Source organism: Schistocerca nitens, chromosome 4 (genome assembly GCF_023898315.1).
Source record: "Schistocerca nitens isolate TAMUIC-IGC-003100 chromosome 4, iqSchNite1.1, whole genome shotgun sequence".
In the NCBI taxonomy this organism is placed as follows: Eukaryota; Metazoa; Arthropoda; class Insecta; order Orthoptera; family Acrididae; genus Schistocerca; species Schistocerca nitens.
In genome coordinates, this window is record NC_064617.1 from 125,888,941 (window position 1) to 125,913,310 (window position 24,370).

General features: G+C 41.9%; 1 protein-coding gene across 2 annotated transcripts in view; it reads right to left on the reverse strand.

Moving 5' to 3' along the window:
• Positions 1-24,370, reverse strand: part of LOC126252924 (fibronectin type III domain-containing protein 5-like) — a 191,071-nt gene that overhangs the window by 84,027 nt on the left and 82,674 nt on the right. For both annotated transcript variants that reach the window (XM_049953915.1, XM_049953914.1), the window contains exon 3: positions 3,012-3,157. In XM_049953915.1, the coding sequence (XP_049809872.1) occupies positions 3,012-3,157 (146 nt within the window). The remainder of the gene's footprint in view (positions 1-3,011; positions 3,158-24,370) is intronic.

Below are 24,370 nucleotides of genomic sequence, written 5' to 3' on the forward strand. Positions count from 1 at the left end.
ATTGTAAAGCAGGTTTACCATATCTGTGAACTGAAGCCTATCAAAAGCCTTCTGTTAGTCAGTAAGACAAATATTAGCTGTCTCTAGTACATGTCGGATTGTCTACAACCTGAATGAGATTTTCACTCTGCAGTGGAGTGTGGAAGTTTGGAAGGTAGGAGATGAGATACTGGTGGAAGTAAAGCTGTGAGGACGGGGCGTGAGTCGTGCTTGGGTAGCTCAGTTGGTAGAGCACTTGCCTGCGAAAGGCAAAGGTCCCGAGTTCGAGGCTCCGTCCAGCACACAGTTTTGATCTGCCAGGAAGTTTCTTGTCTACAACCTGTATAAGCACGAATACTGCATCTGGGCATAACCTACTGGACCTAAAACCATACTGCAGATCTCCAAGGATTATAATGTTTCTTTTTTTATTTTTTTCTATTATTTTTGTTATGAATTTGAGAGCTGGACTGATTAGAATTATTCCTCTGTAAAAGGACAGGTCTTTCTTACCTTCTTTCTTGAGCATGAGAAATGTGACATGAGTTCTCTGTTCATTTTAAATTTTATTACGAGTTATAATATTGTTAAGTAACTTGGTTAATTCTTCAGTTAGTGGATATCCTCCACACTTCAGTAATTAATTGGAAATCCTATCTTTCCCAGGAAGCATTCCATTTTTAGCAGACTTACAGCTTCTTCTGCCACTGCGTCAATAGAAAGAGCGGGCAGTACCACAGCTCCAGGAAGACAGAGTTAAGTGCCCCCTGTCAACGCTGACTCAACCAGCTGCCCTTGCCAATCAGCTCCAGTCATAGACTTTGAGAGCATCAGCACTGAATAATAGGAAGACAATACTTAGCCTGTCTTCTGCAAGTAGACCTCATAACAAGAAGTTCAGTTATGTTTCTTTCCTTTTTAGAAATAAAGAGTTCCATTAATTTGATAGTGTTATGTACAGATCGTTTTCGATTCCTGCCACCAGCCTTTACAACTTCTCTCCTTCCTTGTTTGAGTTGGTGCTGACTCCCTCAGTAGCCGACACAAAATTTCTTTTTTTCTGACAATTGTTTACCTTTAGATAACCCTGTTTGATATTTAACCCATGACCCCTCATTTGTGTCATTCATTTTCGAGATTTCATTTAATTCTTACCTCTGTTGTCTGTCATTTTTCAAATTTGTTTCTGCAGCATGTAGAAGTCATGTTCTATATTTTTATAAAAGATTTCCCAATGATTCCTTCTTAAAATGATTTCTAGTGATTTTGTCTCATTATGAGTTCCTTTGTAATCTTCATAAAATTCTTATGTTTTATATTTCAGGTAGGCACACATCGTTTTTTACACATTTCTTTAATCTATTTGCAAAACCATGGTGTTCTCTTTGTTTTCCTTTTATGCTTTATATCTAGTGTACCTAGAGCATCTTGAGCTGCTGCTTCAATACTTTCTTTGATCTTGTCTGACCCCTGATCTACACTGAAGAGCCAAAGAAATTGGTACATCTGCCTGATATGTGCAGGTTCCTCGTGAGCATGCATAAGTGGCACAACACGACGTGGCATGGACTCGACTATTGTCTGAAGTAGTGCTGGAGGGAATTGACACCATGAATCAAATCATGCAGGGCTGTCCATAAGTCAGTAAGAGTACGAGGGGATGGAGTTCTCTTCCGAACAGCATGTTGCAAGGCATCCCAGATATGCTCAATCACGTTCATGTCTGCAGAGTTTGGTGGCCATAAGAAGTGTTTAAACTCCGAAGTGTTCCCGAAGCCACACTGCAGCAGTTATGGCCGTGTGGCGTATCACATTGCCCTGCTGGAATTGTCCAAGTCTGATGGAATGCACAATGGACATGAATGGATGCAGGTGATCAGATACGATGCTTACATATGTCATCTATCAGAATCAGGGGTCCCATATGACTCCAAGTGCACATGTCCCACTCCCTTACAGAACCTCCTGCTGACATGCAGGGTCCACGGATTCATGATGTTGTCTCCATACCTGTACATGTCCATCCACTCGATACAATCTGAAATGAGACTTGTCCGACTAGGTGACATGTTTCCAAGCATCAACAGTCCAATGTTGGTGTTGACAAGAGTAAAGCTTTGTGTTATGCAGTTATCAAGGGTACACCAGTGGGCCTTTGGCTTCAAAGTCCCATATTGGTGATGTTTCATTGAATGGTTCACATGCTGAAACTTGTTGATGGCGCAACACTGAAATCTGCAGCAAATTGCAGAAGAGTTGCACTTTTGTCACGTTGAACGATTGTCTTCAGTCATCGTTGGTCCCAATCTTGCAGGATCTTTTTCCAACTGCAGCGATATCATAGATTTGATGTTTTATCGGCTTCCTGATATTCACGGTACACTCACGAAATGGTCGTATGGGAAAATCCCCACTTCATTGCTACCTCAGAGATGCTGTGTCCCATTGCTCACGTGCCAACTATAACACCACGTTCAAACTCACTGAAATCTTGATAATCGGCCATTGTAGGAGCAATAACCAATCTAACAACTGTCCCAGACTCTTGTTGTCTCATGTAGGCGTTGCTGACGGCAGCGTTGCATTCTGCCTGTTTACATACCTCTGTATTTGAATACTCATACCTATACCAGTTTCTTTAGCCCTTCAGTGTACATTATCTTGTGCATCACATAATGGAAGCTATTGAGAAGAAGAGGTTATTTGGAATGAATAAATGATAACAGATGGGCAAAGAAGTTATGAAAGTGGATCCCAGAGGTAAAAAGGAAACATGAAGACAAGTCTAGAGAATGGGTGGCAGATGTCAAGGAACCTATGGACTTCCAGAATCTCCAAGAGGGCAATTGGGAAGAGTGGAAGTGTGTGTATTCTTGTTTTAACGGAGGCAAATGTTGAAATATTCCCTTCCCGGTCCTCATTCTATCTAAGCCTGTGTTCCATCTTGGGTATCATGACCTAAGCAATGACGGACCATGAAACAGTAATGTTGCGCCCTTTGTGGCATTGTCCACCTGCCCCTTTGGACTCACCGAGAGTGCGGAAGACGATGGCCCTGCTGCGGAACTTCCGGCCAGAGCGCACTGCAGTCACCGTCAGCTGGTACTGCGTGTCCGCCTTGAGGTCATCCAGCGCCACAGACCTGGAGTTGCCCGCCACCACCGTCACCACGCGGTAGCTGCAACACACAAATAGCACAGCCCCTGAAGCCACAGTACATGCAAGTGCCAGTGCCTCTGCCCTTGGTTGTAAACGTCTCGGTTTTTGGTGGAAGGAGTTTGCCTCCTCCAATCCCCGCTGAGAACTCAGGATGTTGTGAATAAATAGTTTCTAATAGAGTGTGCAGAAAATAATAGACCCGTATCTGCACAGACTTTATGGTACGGAGAGGGAACAATGGTAGTGGTGGGGGTTCTGATGTGTGTGGATACCGTGCAGTAGAAAATGTACAGTTCAACAGCTGAAGCCTATTCACAAGCAAAACTTCTAAGCCACAACCAGCGAGCCTGCAAACTAACGTACTGACATGTCATGCCATTATGACCGTTAACTTGCTATGTCAGTAGTCTCTGTCGATAGCACCGAGCGAAAAAAAAAACTTTATATAAACAACAGCAAAGCCCTACCAATGAACAATGCACACCACTCAGCAGGCGACTGAAATCTAAGGAATGGACTCACACAGCGGTTAGGATGGGAATGCGTTTCTGCACATGTGCCAGGTTGTTTCGTCTAATTTCTGTATCTATACACAACATGTCTACTTTAAGCATGTGCGGTGCCCATAATACTAACGAACTGCAGGGCTACTATTCATCAGTACGTACTCATTTTTTTAAAAAAGTATTTCGTTACTTCCTCATAAGATTTGGCGGTATGTCTAATAAAATTTTATTTCACTGCCTTAAGCACCAGCAGATGCTATGAACCTTTACATTTGAATTATTATTTTAATGATATAAACAAACATACTAAAACTGATAAAAGAACAGTTACGATATATCCAGATCTTCCATTGCGAGCTGCAGTTCGTAACAGCGTGATGAAGTGAGTCAGTTGTCAGTGGTTAATGAGAATCATTAAATGTAATTATTTCTTTCGGCGGAGCATGGAAACTGATTACATTTGCTTTCGACATGAAGAGCAGGAAGAAAACTAGATGTGCTGAAATCCTAACCCGTAGCAAAGCCCAAGGCCGAGGTTAGTTTGGAACGTGATAATTCCGTTGTGAGTGGGCGAAGCCAACGATTGCCGTAATGGAGTGATGTGTAGCGTAGCCTGAGATATATAGGGTGGTCCACTGATCGTGACAGGGCCAAATATCTCACGAAATAAGCGTCAAACGAAAAAACTACAAAGAACGAAACTTGTGTAGTTTGAAGGGGGAAACCAGATGGCGCTATGGTTGGCCCGCTAGATGGCGCTGCCATAGGTCTATATCTCTCGGTGCGTTTTTAAAAATAGGAACCCCCATTTTTTATTACATATTCGTGTAGCACGTAAAGAAATACGAATGTTTTAGTCGGACAACTTTTTTCGCTTTGTGATAGATGGCGCTGTAATAGTCACAAACATATGGCTCACAATTTTAGACGAACAGTTGGTAACAGGTAGGTTTTTTAATTTAAAATACAGAACGTACGTACGTTTGAACATTTTATTTCGGTTGTTCCAATGTGATATATGTGCCTTTGTGAACTGTTACAGCGTGATTACCTGTAAATACCACATTAATGCAATAAATGCTCAAAATGATGTCCGTTAACCTCAATGCATTTGGCAATACGTGTAACGACATTCCTCCCAACAGCGAGTAGATCGCCTTCCGAAATGTTCGCACAAGAATTAACAATGCGCTGACGCATGTTGTCAGGCGTTGTCGGTGGATCACGATAGCAAATATCCTTCAACTTTCCCCACAGAAAGAAATCCGGGGACGTCAGATCCGGTGAACGTGCGGGCCATGGTATGGTGCTTCGACGACCAATCCACCTGTCATGAAATATGCTATTCAATACCGCTTCAACCGCACTTGAGCTATGTGCCGGACATCCATCATTTTGGAAGTACATCGCCATTCCGTCATGCAGTGAAACATCTTGTAGTAACATCGGTAGAATATTACGTAGGAAATCAGCATACATTGAACCATTTAGATTGCCATCGATAAAATGGGGGCCAATTATCCTTCCTCCCATAATGCCGCACCATACATTAACCCGCCAAGGTCGCTGATATTCCACTTGTCGCAGTTATCATGGATCTTCCGTTGCCCAATAGTGCATATTACGCAGGTTTACGTTACCGCTGTTGGCGAATGACGCTTCGTCGCTAAAAAGAACGCGTGCAAAAAATCTGTCATCGTCCCGTAATTTCTCTTGTGCCCAGTTGCAGAACTGTGCACGACGTTCAAAGTCGTGGCAATGCAATTCTTGGTACATAGAAATATGGTACGAGTGCAATCGATGTTGATGTAGCATTCTAAACACTGACGTTTTTGAGATACTCGATTCTCGCGCAATTTGTCTGCTACTGATGTGCGGATTAGCCCCGACAGTAGCTAAAACACCTACTTGGGCATTATCATTTGTTGCTGGTTGTGGTTGACGTTTCACATGAGGCTGAACACTTCCTGTTTCCTTAAATAACGTAACTATCCTGCGAACGGTCCGGACACTTGGATGATGTCCAGGATACCGAGCAGTACACATAGCACACGCCCGTTGGGCATTTAGATCACAATAGCCGTACATCAACACGATATCGACCTTTTCCGCAATTTGTAAACGGTCCATTTTAACACGGGTAATGTATCACGAAGCAAATACCGTCCGAACTGGCGGAATGTTACGTGATACCACGTACTTATACGTTTGTGACTATTACAGCGCCATCTGTCACAAAACGAAAAAAGTGGCCCAACTAAAACATTCGTATTTCTTTACGTACTACACGAATATGTAATAAAAAATGGGAGTTCCTATTTTAAAAAATGCAGTTGATATCCGTTTGACCTATGGCAGCGCTATCTAGCTCGCCAATCATAGCGCCATCTGGTTTCCCCCTTCAAGCTAGACGAGTTTCGTTCTTTGTAGTTTTTTCGTTTGATGCTTATTTCGTGAGATATTTGGCCCGATCACTATCAATGGACCACCTTGTATGTTAGTCCTTGCAATGGCCTACTTGCAAGAATTATTTCAGATTTTTCTGAAAATTCCGACGATATAGTTAAATTATAACCTAACAGAATGAAATAAATGCTAACGTTATTTACGAACAATGGGAAATTACAAATGAGCATTCTGATTGGCTATCGACAAACGACTGACACTTCGTATGCTGTTCACTTCCCATCAATCACTACACCGTTACTAACTGCAGCGCGAAACAGAAGAGTCATGTGTACCGTAACTGCAATTATGCCATTTTTACAAATAATACATTTGTCCATCATAAAACTGGAAAACATTTTTTGGAGTATAGCCTAATAATTGTTCACTCTCAGGAGACTCGCGAGTCGAAGGCTGATGGGACTAGGTGTAGCAATAGACGCCTAATGTCCTCAGTCGGCACCGACTGTTCATCAGCGCTGCCTACCTAGTCAACTTTAGCTAGCAGACAACATTTCATTCAGTGCATCTACGTACCCTTAAATGTAAGGAGACATAATGCGTGGGGTTAAAAATCACAAAAATATTAAATATAATTGAAGCACGATTTAAATGTATTGGTTTATTCAATGGAGATTTTGCACACAGCGTTGAAAGCTAAGGTAGGCAGCAACTAGAAACGAAGCGAATATCGGTCCGAAGCAGTGAGCTCGATAAAAAAAAAAAAAAAGCAGTGAACTACTCAGCGAAGCCAAGAAATGACGCATGGCATCACAGTAGCTATGATAGGCCGGTGGAAGCTGTCAAACTGGTCTGCTAAACAGAAGAAATAAAATTATTGTTTATCGATACTACGTGACACTTTCTAGGTTTAGTTTGTAGTTCACTGAATTAAATGGCAAGCACAAACAATTTAGTTTGCTCACACCTTTCTGAACGTGGGCACCCTCGTTATGGGTAGGCAGAAGTCTGTTGATTGTGGCTCGCTAATGTTTTCTATCAACCAGCTGCTAGCTTTGGCGATCTGGCATTGTAGCACGTATACCGTAGCAGTTAGGAAGTAGCTGTCGCGCAGTGTGGCAAACCCGTGAACAAGGACTCCTTTGATTAGCTCTCCAGTTTTGTATCGAGCTCACTGATCCGGAAGTCATACACCGTCTTCTGACGCCTATCAGAACAACTTCTTCCGCCAGCCACCGCGCCGAGTCTTCTTAGAGCGAACGATTTATAATTCGGCTGCGGATAAACTAGAGCTGCCCAAGTGATCTTACTGTTGCTTTCACTAGGTGTGAAGAGTAGGTTACCGTAACCACTATTGATTCTTTTTCAGCATCGCTCGCATTACCAACCATTGCAGGTGCTAGACTCTGCAGACTGTCTCTATATTTGATTATGAAGTACTGCAACTCAGGTTAAAAAGTAAAATGTTTTATATTATACAGTTACGAAGATTACAACTCCGGAAAGAACAAAATTTCGTGGCACACTACTTAGTTTTGCGCCATTCAGCAACCCGTCTCACCACATTGTCTTCAGGGGGGGCAATATAGAAGTATAACCCTATAACAACCGATGGGAGAGAACGTGCACACGTCTATCCGAATGGGTGAAATTTTACGTTGAAACACGACAGACAAACATACCTTAAAGACACCCTGTTTTTTGACTGAATAACGTCAGTGAAATGAATGCAAAATACGATCGCACAAACAGCTTTAAGTGAGCAGATTATCACTACCGGTTACCTTGACTCAAACGGATCGCTGTCGGACTTATGGAGGTATTTCCGTTTTCCGACTGTTTCGCTGAGCAGCGTACGTTCTGTGGCGCGAGTGTGTGTCGGCTGCAGCATTAACATAGATTGTCAGGAATGCTTCGTAAACAATGTAAAACAAACAATAACTATTAACAATATTGTGTTGCAAGTTCATAACAGTGCACGGCAGAACATAATGGAACATAATATGCAATACGTAGAATGAGGTTTAATGGAATACAAAATCGTCGAATGTATTCTTCAAAATCTTCGAAAACACAGTCAACGTTGGGTCACTGATGTGTTATTCCCACTGGTTTAAAAAGAACTACACAGAAGCCTAAACATCGTTATTCAAAACTGCAATCTAGAACTGCTAACGGTTAATTTCCCCCGGGGCCCCTGACAGCGCGGGGCTCGTGGCATGTGCTATACATATAAACCGCATCTGACGTTCAGTATGTACTGGTAGGATGAGTTACGTCAAGCCCCATTTCCACCGGAGAGAATGAAAGCGAAAACAAGCGAGCGAACATTTACAATCAATGCGCCAGATTTCACTACCGTTCGCTTTTTGCTGTGAACTAGTGGTTTTCACTGGAGAGAACGAAAGATAAAACGAGAGAACATGCATAGCGAGTTAATCCTTTGAACGGTGCCTCGTTCTGCTGTAATAATTGGCACTTTTTATGGATACGTGTTGAGTTTGCGCTTCTATAACCGGATTGCAGCTGCAACTTTGCTTGGTATTATCCTAAAACCCTGCACGTATGTCGTTTGTCGCTTTTCGCTGGCTTCTAATTTCACTGAGGGTGAAATTTAAATTCAGGATATTAATTATTAAGCAACACAAGTTGACGAAATGCTACCATGTAATATATCTGTGTTTTCTGTCTCCAACGTGATTATGAATCAAATCAGTTATTTTGAAGTAAATGAAAATATTAGCAATGAGTAAATATGTCCTACGATTACCTATGTCACAGATAATTATTATTATTTACCTGTGGATTCCTTTTTTGTCTCCCTCTTTACGATGACGGAGACAATCGACAAAGATGGTTAGTTCTAGACTCGCGACACTCAATGCTGCGAAAATTGTTACCATCTGACAGCTGGTGCGACACTAGCGCCCCAAGCGGCGAGAAAGTAGCCGTAAAATTAAAGTAATTTTTAACAATTTTTCTAGTTAATTAGCGAAATAATTACTACATTTTGCTTTCAGGCGTTAGCAAATTTTCAAGAGTATTGAATGATCATGAAATACATGTAAGAACAGCTGCAGCTCCCTAATTCAGTGACATAAGCTACGACTTAGTGATAAAGAAATACTTCCGGTTACGTGTACAACTGCAACTTTCTCCTCTGGAAACAAGAGAATATAAACACATATTTCATGCATGAGAAGAATATATTTCTTGCATTGGCTGTTCTTATTATAACAAGCACTTTCCTTGACACGTAACAACTTTGTAGGGAGCCTCATGTTTCGCTCGTTCTTAGAGTTCACACGACTTTCTAATACATAAATATTCTTGTAAATATGATTACTTCCGCTTCAGAAGTGAATGTGTTGATGCTTGGCGTTTGTGGCTCAGACGCAGCAATAGTTGTGGAAGTGGTTTCTTCCGTCTTGGGGAAACAGTTTTATTGCTTTTGTTCCTTTATTATCACGTCTATGTGGTTTTTCCTTCAGCTATAATTGTGGTAGTTTATATGCTACGTTAAACAAAGTAGGTAACGCTTTTCATACACGATTCTTATGTTCCACATGATGCCTTTCCTCAAAAGCTCGGATCTGTTCACTTGCAATTTTTCTTCTTAAGGAACACAACATTTTCAAGTAAATATCTGTAGCTTACAAGTAAATCGTTAATAAACTGTTCTGTAATGTAGCGGCTCACACTTCCTGGAGTAGTTAGGAAACCTTAAAAAGAGAACTGTTGTGTCTCCTTTTTGTTGCTGCATATTACTGAGCAACAGATGCTCACGTTTGTAAAAACTATTCTACAGACCAATATAAGCAATTACGATTCGTTTTCGCTTTCACAAGCTCTCACCGAACTCAACAATATAATTTCCTGGCCGCTTGGCGCACTGCAATCGCAGTGGGTCATTCAAACAAATAAGACGTAATTAGCACGAATTTAATGAATGGAAACTGTAATGCACCATTACGTGCTAAGTTTTGGATATGTAGCCATGTGTTATATTAGTATTCCGACGAAATTATTAATATTCAGATGTTTATCTGCGAGGAAAGAGCTAGCATTTACAATCTAGTTCTTAACAACTGCAGTCATTTACTTTAGAAATTACTTCGCATTTCAAAGCTGATATATGTCGTATAGTTCCTGATATGTGCAGCGACATACGTGAAACGCTGAACTTTTTTAAAAAATATGTGTAAGGCAGATAAATGATATATTACGATTAAGATAATGTAACATACGCATTGATTTCTGCTGCCAATAAGTAATCTGTTAGAGGCAAGAAAACGTCATCGAGGGAAAAACCATTTTTATTTATTCAGTTGTTGTTGTTGTTGTTGTTGTGGTCTTCAGTCCTGAGACTGGTTTGATGCAGCTCTCCATGCTAATCTATCCTGTGCAACCTTCTTCATCTCCCAGTATTTACTGCAACCTACATCCTTCTGAATCTGCTTAGTGTATTCATCTCTTGGTCTCTCTCTACGATTTTTACCCTCCACGCTGCCCTCCAATGCTAAATTTGTGATCCCTTGATGCCTCAAAACATGTCCTACCAACCGGTCCCTTCTTTTTGTAAAGTTGTGCCACAAACTCCTCTTCTCCCCAATTCTATTCAATACCTCCTCATTAGTTATGTGATCTACCCATCTAATCTTCAGCATTCTTCTGTAGCACCACATTTCGAAAGCTTCTATTCTCTTCTTGACCAAACTATTTATCGTCCATGTTTCACTTCCATACATGGCTACACTCCATACAAATACTTTCAGAAACGATTTCCCGACACTTAAATCTAAACTCGATGTTAACAAATTTCTCTTCTTCAGAAACGCTTTCCTTGCCATTGCCAGTCTACATTTTATATCCTCTCTACTTCGACCATCATCAGTTATTCTACTCCCTAAATAGCAAAACTCCTTTACTACTTTAAGTGTCTCATTTCCTAATCTAATTCCCTCAGCATCACCCTATTTAATTTGACTACATTCCATTATCCTCGTTTTGCTTTTGTTGATGTTCATCTTATATCCTCCTTTCAAGACACTGTCCACTGCTCTTCCAAGTCCTTTGCTGTCTCTGATAGAATTAGAATGTCATCGGCGAACCTCAAAGTTTTTATTTCTTCTCCATGAATTTTAATACCTACTCCGAATTTTTCTTTTGTTTCCTTTACTGCTTGCTCAATATACAGATTGAACAACATCGGGGAGAGGCTACAACCCTGTCTTACTCCCTTCCCAACCACTGCTTCCCTTTCACGTCCCTCGACTCTTATAACTGCCATCTGGTTTCTGTACAAATTGTAAATAGCCTTTCGCTCCCTGTATTTTACCCCTGCCACCTTCAGAATTTGAAAGAGAGTATTCCAGTTAACATTGCCAAAAGCTTTCTCTAAGTCCACAAATGCTAAAAACGTAGGTTTGCGTTTTCTTAATCTTTCTTCTAAGATAAGTCGTAAGGTTAGTATTGCCTCACGTGTTCCAACATTTCTACGGAATCCAAACTGATCTTCCCCGAGGTCCGCTTCTACCAGTTTTTCCATTCGTCTGTAAAGAATTCGCGTTAGTATTTTGCAGCTGTGTCTTATTAAACTGATAGTTTGGTAATTTTTACATCTGTCAACACCTGCTTTCTTTGGGATTGGAATTATTATATTCTTCTTGAAGTCTGAGGGTATTTCGCCTGTCTCATACATCTTGCTCACCAGATGGTAGAGTTTTGTCATGACTGTTTCTCCCAAGGCTGTCAGTAGTTCTAAAGGAATGTTGTCTACTCCGGGGGCCTTGTTTCGACTCAGGTCTTTTAGTGCTCTGTCAAACTCTTCACGCAGTATCTTATCTCCCATTTCGTCTTCATCTACATCCTCTTCCATTTCCATACGATTGTCCTCAAGTACATCGCCCTTGTATAAACCCTCTATATACTCCTTACACCTTTCTGCCTTCCCTTCTTTGCTTAGAACTGGGTTTCCATCTGAGCTCTTGATATTCATACAAGTCGTTCTCTTATCTCCAAAGGTCTCTTTAATTTTCCTGTAGGCAGTATCTATCTTACCCCTCGTGAGATAAGCCTCTACATCATTACATTTGTCTTCTAGACACCCCTTCTTAGCCATTTTGCACTTCCTGTCGAGCTCATTTTTGAGACGTTTGTATTCCTTTTTGCCTGCTTCATTTACTGCATTTTTATATTTGCTCCTTTCATCAATTAAATTCAATATTTCTTCTGTTACCCAAGGATTTCTATTAGCCCTCGTCTTTTTACCTACTTGATTGTCTGCTGCCTTCACTACTTCATCTCTCAGAGCTACGCATTCTTCTTCTACTGTATTTCTTTCCCCCATTCCTGTCAATTGTTCCCTTATGCTCTCCCTGAAACTCTGTACAACCTCTGGTTCTTTCAGTTTATCCAGGTCCCATCTTCTTAAATTCCCACCTTTTTGCAGTTTCTTCAGTTTTAATCTACAGTTCATAACCAATAGATTGTGGTCAGAGTCCACATCTGCCTCTGGAAATGTCTTACAATTTAAGACCTGGTTCCTAAATCTCTGTCTTACCATTATATAATCTATCTGATACCTTTTAGTATCTCCAGGATTCTTCCATGTATACAACCTTCTTTGATGATTCTTGAACCAAGTGTTAGCTATGATTAAGTTATGCTCTTTGAAAGAAATTTGTTTTCATCAGTTACCCACTAGCAACTACTTCCACGCTCACATAGTGTGAAACTAAATTCCCGGTTCGAACAAGGACGAACTGACTTCTTGTGATTACGCGTGATAGACTCCCATTCGTTCAAGATGTTTCTCATTCATTCTCATGACCCGTAGCAACATTCTGAATTTGCTCTTCGGTTTCTGACAAGGATCGAAGTTGATGACATGTGACCAGGCAATATTCTATGGAGTGCAGTGAATGCACAGAATTGCCGAGTTTGGGGTATTCGAAAAGAATACACCCGGAGGGCCTATTAGTTGTACCGTGACGTGTAATGTTATCGAGATCCTGTATAACATATGATTCCTACTTTGGAACAGCGCAAGTGTGTGGAAACCACAGTTTTATGCCAAATAGTTAATAACAAAATTCACCATTGTGCCTTTCTCACTCGTTTGAGTTTTTCTGCCCACGTCCCGTTCCTAATCCATAACATATGGGAACATTTCTATACATCTTTCTTGTCTTCACAGCGCCAGATTTGTATCTGGTGGCCAAAACTGGAGCTAATTTTTTTTCCCAGTCTAAATAGGTCCCCGTTAACGTTCTGGCGTATCTTTCAAGTTTCGTTGCCATACGATAATTACCGTCCACACCGAACCTCCGTGCCTACTTGCACTTTAACTACAACCACGTGGTACTTGCCTATTCTGGCGCAGACGTTTATAGGCTTATCAAAAAACTTAATCCAAAAATAGACGCAGAAGCAAGTACAGTTGCAAGAGAAGTTGGTAGAATACTATGACTCGCAAATTCATGTAGCTGCTGCAAGGCACAAATATTTTAGTTGTGTCAAGAAAGACAGGCACAGTTACTGAGAATGAGTTACTCAGTTGCAGGGATTGACACGAGATTGCAGATTTCGGTGTCTTAATGATAAATGTGTCCGCCTCCGGTAGCTGAGTCGTCAGCGCGACAGAATGTTAATCCTAAGGGCCCGCCTTCGATTCCCGTCTGGGTCGGAGATTTTTTCCGCTCAGGGACTGGGTGTTGTGTTGTCCTAATCATCATCATTTCATTCCCATCGACGTGCAAGTCGCCGAACTTGTGTCAAATCGAAAGACCTGCACCCGGCGAACGGTCTACCCGACGGGAGGCCCCAATCACATTTATTTTAATGATAAATGTAAACAATCATATGCTGACTCGCTCGTGAGAGATTGATTTTAGTGCAATTTACTGATGAGAGTTTGAAAAATGATTTATTGAACTTAAAAAAAACCATCAGAAGATGTATGTTTGCCAGTAATACTCGCATTTGACCAAACAATAACATCATCCACAGTGTTTAAAGATCCTTCGGTGCTCCATTAGACTAGTAAACGTTAGCCAGACGAGAGCGTTCACACACTAGCAGTAAACAAGGCAGGCGAGATTCAGCCACAGGCTTGTAGAGTACACCAGCAAAACAATTCCAAAATAAGTTACGCTCAGCTTTCAGGTGGTATTTCTCACGAAGGTGAAATTTTTTTGGAAATCTGTGGTAAGGTCTTATGCTGAGGTCATCGGTCCCTAAGCCTACACACTACTTAATCTAACGTAAACTAACTTACGCTATGGACAACACATACACCCATTCCCGAGGGAGGACTTGAACCTCCCACGGGGGCAGCCGCACCGACCTTGACAGGGCGCCCTAGACCGCGCGGCTACCCCGCGCGGCACACAAGGGTGAGAATTGCTACTTTCGCAAGACGAAATGTGAAACATGTTATAAAAGGAGTCACAAGGCCAAAATGTGTTAATTCTGCACGTAAATTTAAAGTGAATAGCACATGTCTTACGGAAGCAAGTGAAGATAGTGAGCAAGACACAGTGCTCATCTCACAAATGTTTCTTAATAAGGGCAGTTTTACCGTGCTGAAATTAATCTTTACATTTACAGGTGGAAATCAACAGAACTTCGTTAAATTTCAAGCCGATACGGGGTCATCGCCCACACTTTGAAATTTTCTAACGTACAGGCATTGAGGCTCATGAAAGTTACTGCCATTTAAAAGCACTTTTACGAGTTACAGTACAACAATATCGCCATATGCAATCAATTCTTCGCTACTGTAATGTATAAAGATGACACTGTAAAAGCGGCCGCAGATCGTGGTCTAGCGGCCAGCGTTGCTGCCTCTGGATCGCAGGGTCCCGGGTTCGATTCACGGTCGGTTTGGGGATTTTTCTCTGCCCGGGGTCTGGGTGTTTGTGTTATCCTCATCTTTTCATCATCATCCTCAGCACTCATGGCAGTGGCTAGACTGAACTGTGTACAAAAATTGGGACTTGGTACGGGCGCTCATGACCGCGCAGTTGAGCGCTACACAAACCAATCATCATCATCATCAAACTGTAAAAGAAAGACTCATTGTGGTCAGGTCGAATGAAGCTAATATATTGGATCTGGATTTGTTCTCCGAGTTGCTTGCTGCGGTGCACGACTACACCAGTCAGAAGAGGAGGAGATTAGTGTTTAACGTCCCGTCGACAACGAGGTCATTAGAGACGGAGCGCAAGCTCGGGTGAGGGAAGGATGGGGAAGGAAATCGGCCGTGCCCTTTCAAAGGAACCATCCCGGCATTTGCCTGAAGCGATTTAGGGAAATCACGGAAAACCTAAATCAGGATGGCCGGAGACGGGATTGAACCGTCGTCTTCCCGAATGCGAGTCCAGTGTGCTAACCACTGCGCCACCTCGCTCGGTCCCACCAGTCAAGTGCAAGCTCAAGTGCCCCAAACTCGACTCACGCAACTATTACGCAAATAGCCGAAAATTTATTATGAAAAAGCTACTAGTGTAAAGGATTCTGAAGTATGCATCACGCTGAAACCTGGGAGAGGTTTGCAAAGCCTGCAACGTGCCTTTTACTTTGAAAGATGAATTAGAATAGCAAAAATTACAGGAAGAGGGTGTACTAGAACCTAAGGCCAACAGCCAATGGGCTAAGCCAGTGTGCTCATAGAGAAAACCGATTGTTTCCTGCGAATCTGCAGTGACTTTAAAGCGTCAATTAAGGCACGAGCAATTATGGATACTTACCGGATTTTCAAAGTGTGTGTGTGTCCGTGTGTGTGTGTGTGGTGGTGGTGGTGGGGGGGGGGGTGTTACGATACAGTTGGCCGGAGATCAATTGTTGGAAACATCGAGTTGAAGGAAGCTTACCTTCAGTTGTTTTTGGAGCAACAATCCCAACCCGTTATAGCGATTAATACTACGATTGGTTTATTTAAGCATAAACGATTGCCGTTTGAAGCTGCTAGCGCTCCATCTGTTTTCCAAAGTTATGCTCAGCATTTCACTAACAGAATTCCAGGCACTCCAAATTATTTCGGTGATAATCACAGTCCATGAACCATGGACCTTGCCGTTGGTGGGGAGGCTTGCGTGCCTCAGCGATACAGATGGCCGTACCGTAGGTGCAACCACAACGGAGGGGTATCTGTTGAGAGGCCAGACAAACGTGTGGTTCCTGAAGAGGGGCAGCAGCCTTTTCAGTAGTTGCAAGGGCAACAGTCTGGATGATTGACTGATCTGGCCTTGTAACAATAACCAAAACGGCCTTGCTGTGCTGGTAATGCCAACGGCTGAAAGCAAGGGGAAACTACAGCCGTAATTTTTCCCGAGGGCATGCAGCTTTACTGTATAAATGACGATGGCATCCTCTTGGATAAAATATTCCGGAGGTAAAATAGTCCCCCATTCGGATCTCCAGGCGGGGACTACTCAAGAGGATGTCGTTATCAGGAGAAAGAAAACTGGCGTTCTACGGATCGGAGCGTGGAATGTCAGATCCCTTAATCGGGCAGGTAGGTTAGAAAATTTAAAAAGGGAAATGGATAGGTTGAAGTTAGATATAGTGGGAATTAGTGAAGTTCGGTGGCAGGAGGAACAAGACTTCTGGCCAGGTGACTACAGGGTTATAAACACAAAATCAAATAGGGGTAATGCAGGAGTAGGTTTAATAATGAATAGGAAAATAGGAATGCGGGTAAGCTACTACAAACAGCATAGTGAACACATTATTGTGGCCAAGATAGATACGAAGCCCACACCTACTACAGTAGTATAAGTTTATATGCCAACTAGCTCTGCAGATGACGAAGAAATTGAAGAAATGTATGATGAAATAAAAGAAATTATTCAGATTGTGAAGGGAGACGAAAATTTAATAGTCATGGGTGACTGGAATTCGAGTGTAGGAAAAGAGAGAGAAGGAAACATAGTAGGTGAATATGGATTGGGGGGAAGAAATGAAAGAGGAAGCCGCCTGGTAGAATTTTGCACAGAGCACAACATAATCATAGCTAACACTTGGTTTAAGAATCATGAAAGAAGGTTGTATACATGGAAGAACCCTGGAGATACTAAAAGGTATCAGATAGATTATATAATGGTAAGACAGAGATTTAGGAACCAGGTCTTAAATTGTAAGACATTTCCAGGGGCAGATGTGGACTCTGACCACAACCTATTGGTTATGACCTTTAAGGAGATGGGACCTGGATAAACTGACTAAACCAGAGGTTGTAGAGAGTTTCAGGGAGAGCATAAGGGAACAATTGACAGGAATGGGGGAAAGAAATACAGTAGAAGAAGAATGGGTAGCTTTGAGGGATGAAGTAGCGAAAGCAGCAGAGGATCAAGTAGGTAAAAAGACGAGGTATAGTAGAAATCCTTGGGTAACAGAAGAAATATTGAATTTAATTGATGAAAGGAGAAAATATAAAAATGCAGTAAATGAAGCAGGCAAAAAGGAATACAAACGTCTCAAAAATGAGATCGACAGGAAGTGCAAAATGGCTAAGCAGGGATGGCTAGAGGACAAATGTAAGGATGTAGAGGCCTATCTCACTAGGGGTAAGATAGATACTGCCTACAGGAAAATTAAAGAGACCTTTGGAGATAAGATAACGACTTGTATGAATATCAAGAGCTCAGATGGAAACCCAGTTCTAAGCAAAGAAGGGAAGGCAGAAAGGTGGAAGGAGTGTATAGAGGGTCTATACAAGGGCGATGTACTTGAGGACAATATTATGGAAATGGAAGAGAATGTAGATGAAGATGAAAAGGGAGATATGATACTGCGTGAAGAGTTTGACAGAGCACTAAAAGACCTGAGTCGAAACAAGGCCCCCGGAGTACACAACATTCCATTGGAACTACTGACGGCCTTGGGAGAGCCAGTCATGACAAAACTCTACCATCTGGTGAGCAAGATGTATGAAACAGGCGAAATACCCTCAGACTTCAAGAAGAATATAATAATTCCAATCCCAAAGAAAGCAGGTGTTGACAGATGTAAAAATTACCGAACTATCAGTTTAATAAGTCACAGCTGCAAAATACTAACAGGAATTCTTTACAGACGAATGGAAAAACTGACAGAAGCCAACCTCGGGGAAGATCAGTTTGGATTCCATAGAAACACTGGAACACGTGAGGCAATACTCACCTTACGACTAATCTTAGAAGAAAGATTAAGGAAAGGCAAACCTACGTTTCTAGCATTTGTAGACTTAGAGAAAGCTTTTGACAATGTTGACTGGAATACTCTCTTTCAAATTCTAAAGGTGGCAGGGGTAAAATACAGGGAGCGAAAGGCTATTTACAATTTGTACAGAAACCAGATGGCAGTTATAAGAGTCGAGGGACATGAAAGGGAAGCAGTGGTTGGGAAGGGAGTAAGACAGGGTTGTAGCCTCTCCCCGATGTTGTTCAATCTGTATATTGAGCAAGCAGTAAAGGAAACAAAAGAAAAATTCGGAGTAGGTATTAAAATTCATGGAGAAGAAATAAAAACTTTGAGGTTCGCCGATGACATTCTAATTCTGTCAGAGACAGCAAAGGACTTGGAAGAGCAGTTGAATGGAATGGACAGTGTCTTGAAAGGAGGATATAAGATGAACATCAACAAAAGCAAAACAAGGATAATGGAATGTAGTCTAATTAAGTTGGGTGATGCTGAGGGCATTAGATTAGGAAATGAGACACTTAAAGTAGTAAAGGAGTTTTGCTATTTGGCGAGCAAAATAACTGATGATGGTCGAAGTAGAGAGGATATAACATGTAGACTGGCAATGGCAAGGAAAGCGTTTCTGAAGAAGAGAAATTTGTTAACATCGAGTATAGATTTAAGTGTCAGGAAGTCATTTCTGAAAGTATTTGTATGGAGTGTAGCCATGTATGGAAGTGAAACATGGACGATAAATAGTTTGGACAAGAAGAGAATAGAAGCTTTCGAAATGTGGTGCTACAGAAGAATGCTGAAGATTAGATGGGTAGATCACATAACTAATGAGGAAGTATTGAATAGGATTGGGGAGAAGAGAAGTTTGTGGCACAACTTGACCAGAAGAAGGGATCGGTTGGTAGGACATGTTCTGAGGCATCAAGGGATCACCAATTTAGTATTGGAGGGCAGCGTGGAGGGTAAAAATCGTAGAGGAAGACCAAGAGATGAATACACTAAGCAGATTCAGAAGGATGTAGGTTGCAGTAGGTACTGGGAGATGAAAAAGCTTGCACAGGATAGAGTAGCATGGAGAGCTGCATCAAACCAGTCTCAGGACTGAAGACCACAACAACAACAACAATCATAGTCATGGGAACAATTCCGTGTGATTTTCCAGAAATTCAGACGCATTATTTCAAGCTCTGGAGTGAGCTAATTTAAAGTGCACTAAGGAAAAGTACCTTCCTTTCACTTCGTTAAACAAACACGGTACCTGGGACACATATTCGGCGCTGATGGTATAACAGCACATAAACATATGAAGACAATTAAGACTGACGAACGTGAAGCAACTAAAAAGTCGATTCTGGTTCAGATCAGCTGTTATAGGAAATTTATTTTGAGCGCAGCGTCCATCTCAGAACCTTTAAGAAGAGTCTTACAAAAAATGAGCGGTTGGATTGGAATAACGAACGTCAACAAGCATTTAACAAGCTTAAACATGCACTGATTAAACCCAGTAGCTTAATTAACTATGATGTGAAGAAGTTAATTACAGTGGCTGCTGATTCTTAGGACTACTGGCAGGGGCAATTATTTCGCACAAGGCCAGTGAGTTGGGGCGACCCATAGCATATGCTTCGAAAACAATTAACGCTGCTCAAAGAAATTATAGCCAGATAGGAAGGAGGCTTAGATATTAGGTTCCCTCTCAAGAAGTTTCACGACTATGTGTAAAGATCTAGTCTGTTAAATGATCACAAATATTTGCTCTCGGTATTCTATGAGAGAAGTAACATTCTTACTTTCATAAACAAACTTGTCAGGGATTCTTTTCGACGCAACACATTGGTTTGTCGATCAAAAACTGCTTCGCAATACGTAATGGAACAGAAGAAATGAAGTAACTACATTTTATAGAGTTCTCCTTGTAGATCCTGAAAATGACAAAACTGGAGTCATCATACTTAGGGCCCCTACAACCAAGGCACTTAGTTTAGAGAGGAATTTCGCCTTATGCAAGACACCTTTGTAGTTCTGTTTTCGCCCAGACATGTTGCAGCACTTTTTGTACTATCGTCAGTGGTTTTATTGCTCTATTTTTCTTCTCTCATGAAGATATTGGATGTTCATGCAAGCAGCTCTAGGTCTAGTACGCACTCTAACACCTTGTCATATTTTTTGATGTTGTGGTGTTTTTAATTTGTTTGTGTCGAGGTAAAACGCTTATTTCTTTCGCTTTTGCCGTTACACGCGCATTTTGTAGGATTTGTTTGCAAATCACACAATTTTCGCCGCCTCTGTGTTTGGCGAACGAATTGCAGAAAATACATATGTAACGACAAAAACGAAACAAATAAGAGTGATATCTCAATACAAACAAACTACAACCACCACAACATCAAAAACTATGACAAGGTGTTAGATTGCGTAGTATACTTAAAGCAACTAGCATAAACACCCATGTGAGAAGGAAAATAAGTTAATAAACCCACTGAAGATAGAACAGAAAGTGCTGAAACATGTATGGGTGAAAACGAAACTACAAAGTTGTCTTGCATAAGGCGGAATTTCTCTCCTTAGCAACACGGAAATAACAAGAACTGTAACATTCAGAAGATGGTACTTAGTTTGCTGCACCAGGGTCGTTGGAGCATTGTTTGCACTATAAGGATATCCTGTGAACAGGTTTTTTGGAGAGGGATCGACAAAGATATTGAGCTAACCCTAGAAAATTGTACAATATTTCAAAGCTACCGAGCAGCACTGCCTAGAAAACATTTTCCTTGGCCAGAACCCTTTCAGTCTTGGACCAGCATACAGTTCGAATTTGCGGGACCATTTTAGGTGCCGAAATGCTCATTGTGATGGATCCGTTTGGTAATATCGAGAATATTTGCAACAGAAGGGCTGCCTACAACTTTAATTTACCGAAGAATCTGAGAAACATTGTACAGCAAACGGCGTCACACATGGTAGATCAAGACCATTTTATCTCATATCAAATGGTTAGGCGGAAACGTTCGCGAGAACCTTCAACGCGCAAATGACCAAGTTAATTCATAAATATAATCAAGCTGATGCCTTAACTATGTTCTCCACACATCGCATCACACCTCATGAATACAAATTTAAGCAAGCAATGCAAAGATCGGCGTTGTGAGTGGTGGGTCAATCTGGACCGACTGACCGCCGTGTCATCCTCTGCCAATTGTGTCATTGGTTGCGGTTTCTTGACCTGGAAGCCGCCGCTCCTTAATTGGCTTCACGAGGCTGAGTGCACGCCGCACCAAACATCTCCTCAAGGAAAAATCCCTGGTAGTGCTGGGAATTGGCTCCTCCGCACAGCAGCCTCACACGCTCACTACCGAGCTATGGAGGCGGATAGCAGATAAATATCCAGCTGAGAAACTACATGGTCGACTCCAAAGAGCTACACTGTCTATTTCATACCGGTGGAATACGGCAACCTACCATATACAGAGCAGTCGCAAAAATTTAAGCTGCATGACAATGTATTTGCGTAAATATTTGGACACGGCGAAAGAACGGGATTGTCAGCATGCAACTGTTGGGACACACTACGTTTGAGGTCCAAACCTCAAGTGGTTCAAATGGCTCTAAGCACAACGGGACTTACCATCTGAGGTCATCAGTGCCATAGACTTAGAACTACTTAAACCTAACTAACCTAAGGACATCACACACATCCATGCCCGAGGCAGGATTCGAACCTGCGACCGTAGCTGCAGCGCAGTTCCGGACTGAAGCGCCTAGGACCAGTCGACCACTCTGACCGGCTTACAGCACAGGGAACGATGATGAAGGTGGATAGCGATCACACACCCTTCTCTCCAAAGTAGACCACAAAGGCTCCACAATATTAATATCTGGTGACTGTGGTGGCCAAATTCATCCTAGTGCTCGCGATATCCGTCCTGTCCGATGCGGGTCTTGTGAACAGGGGCCCTGTCGTCTTGGAACAGAGCGTCACCACTGGGGAACAAACATTGTATCTTTGAGATGGAACTGACCATCCCAAATGGTCACATAATTCTTGCCAGTAACGCGACCTTGTAGAGTAATCATGGAGCTATAACGGATCAAATATAATGGCGGCATGTGCGTGTATTAATTTCTCATAAGTGAACACGTGTTGTCACAAGCCCCTATAATAATAATAATAATAATATAAATTCGTATGAGTTCTGAATTCCTCGCGAATGCTAAGTTATCTGTGAATCATTATATGTAACGAGAGGATTACTTATGATTTTACTTCTGTTGTGGATCAGGCTACGGCATTCTATAGGCGTAAAAGTGTTCAGTTAGCCAGCAAGCTATTTTCTGTGAATAAATCCAAGATATTTAACAACTTTTCTTAGACAAAACCTACTGAGATACTTACTACTACAGACAGACAGGATTATAACACTTGGGATCCTTGAGGAATGATAGTGGGTTCGAGCCTGCTTGTGGTCTGGCTCTATATATGAAAAAAATTTGCTGGCCGGGGTGGCCGAGCGGCTCTAGGCGCTACAGTCTGGAACCGCGCGACCGCTACGGTCGCAGGTTCGAATCCTGCTTCGGGCATGGATGTGTGTGATGTCCTTAGGTTAGTTAGGTTTAAGTAGTTCTAAGTTTTAGGGGACTGATGACCTCAGAAGTTAAGTTCCATAGTACTCAAAGCCATTTGAACCCTTTTTTGAAAGAATTTGCTCTGTTTAAGTCGTTACATCATATACAAATTTTCGCCTTTTGGATACCAATGATCAATACTTCGTGGAGAGAGCTACATTGCATGGTAGTCTCCAATGTGTCTTAAGTGCTCCCATGAATTCTTTTTCAACTTCCAGCGTCACAAGAAATAGCAACTGTTATTTTATTTATATTATGGCTAATACAGACATATCATAAAATTAAATTATATGTAGATATGTTCATATTTACATACAAAAATCTTAAGTTTGTCTTTACGTCTGAATATCCAGTCCTTCAATACAGCGCACTGCATCCGGAGTTGCTAGCAGGAAGTCCTCTTCAGCACGGTGATAGGCTCGAATGCTGCATTCACTGACAATGTGGTGAACAGTCTGGTATGGAGCCCCGAAGTCACAGGCCGGATTAGACAGCTTTTCCCACTTAAAGAGAGCATCCCTGCATCGGCCACGGCCGGTACGGATTCTGTTGAGAGCAGTCCAGGTCTTGCGTGGTAGGTCGAGTCCACTTGGAAGTTTAGCACCTGAGAAGATGTTGTGCAGGCGCAGATCCTTCACTACTTCCCACCGACCGTAAATCCTTAGCAACCATGTGAGCAGCATCGCACAGAGTTGGATGGCGTGATTTCAGTCTCTTACAATATAAAAGTGGTAGGTCGCTATGCAAGGGGAAGTTAGAATTCCTGGAGATCTTGTGGAATTCCCTCATAAGGACAGTACGTCTGCTTAGATCAAGAGGCACTATACCGATTAACAGTGGAAGGCAATAAACTGGAGTAGATCTGATTGCGCCAGATATTATGCTCATTGTCGTATTCAGCTGGGTGTCAACAATTGTATGATGACTGTTCATCCAAACAGGTGCACAATACTCAGCACTTGAATACACCAAGCCCAGAGCTGAAGATCGCAGGGTGGTTGCTGAAGATCCCCAGGTAGTTCCGCATAGCTTATGGAGGGTGTTGTTTCGAGTCCTCAACTTTTGGTCTAAGTTAAGAAGGTGTCGTTTGAAGCACAGTGTACGGCCTAGGATGATATTTTGGGTTCCAATAATGACGAAGAATTCTGCCTCTGAAACATACTTCCAGTTTTACGTTCGCTAACCGATTATTTAAATGGAACCAACACACTTCTGTTTTACTCACACTGGGTTGGAGTCTCCAGATTTTGAAGTAATTATCTGGTGCAGACAGGTCATTGGTTAGAATATCTTCTGTTGTCTTCATTTCCTGGTGTTGTACAGCTAGAGCCAGGTCATCGGCATAGCAGAATTTTCTGGACGAAGTGTCAGGTAGATCAGATAGATATAGATTGAACAGTGCTGGTGAGAGAACTGATCCATGGGCACTGTAGCGGCGTGGAACATGAAGGATTCTACGGCGACCGTCTTGTTAATATTTTTTCAGCTCTACGATATACCGACCACCGTGTCAAACA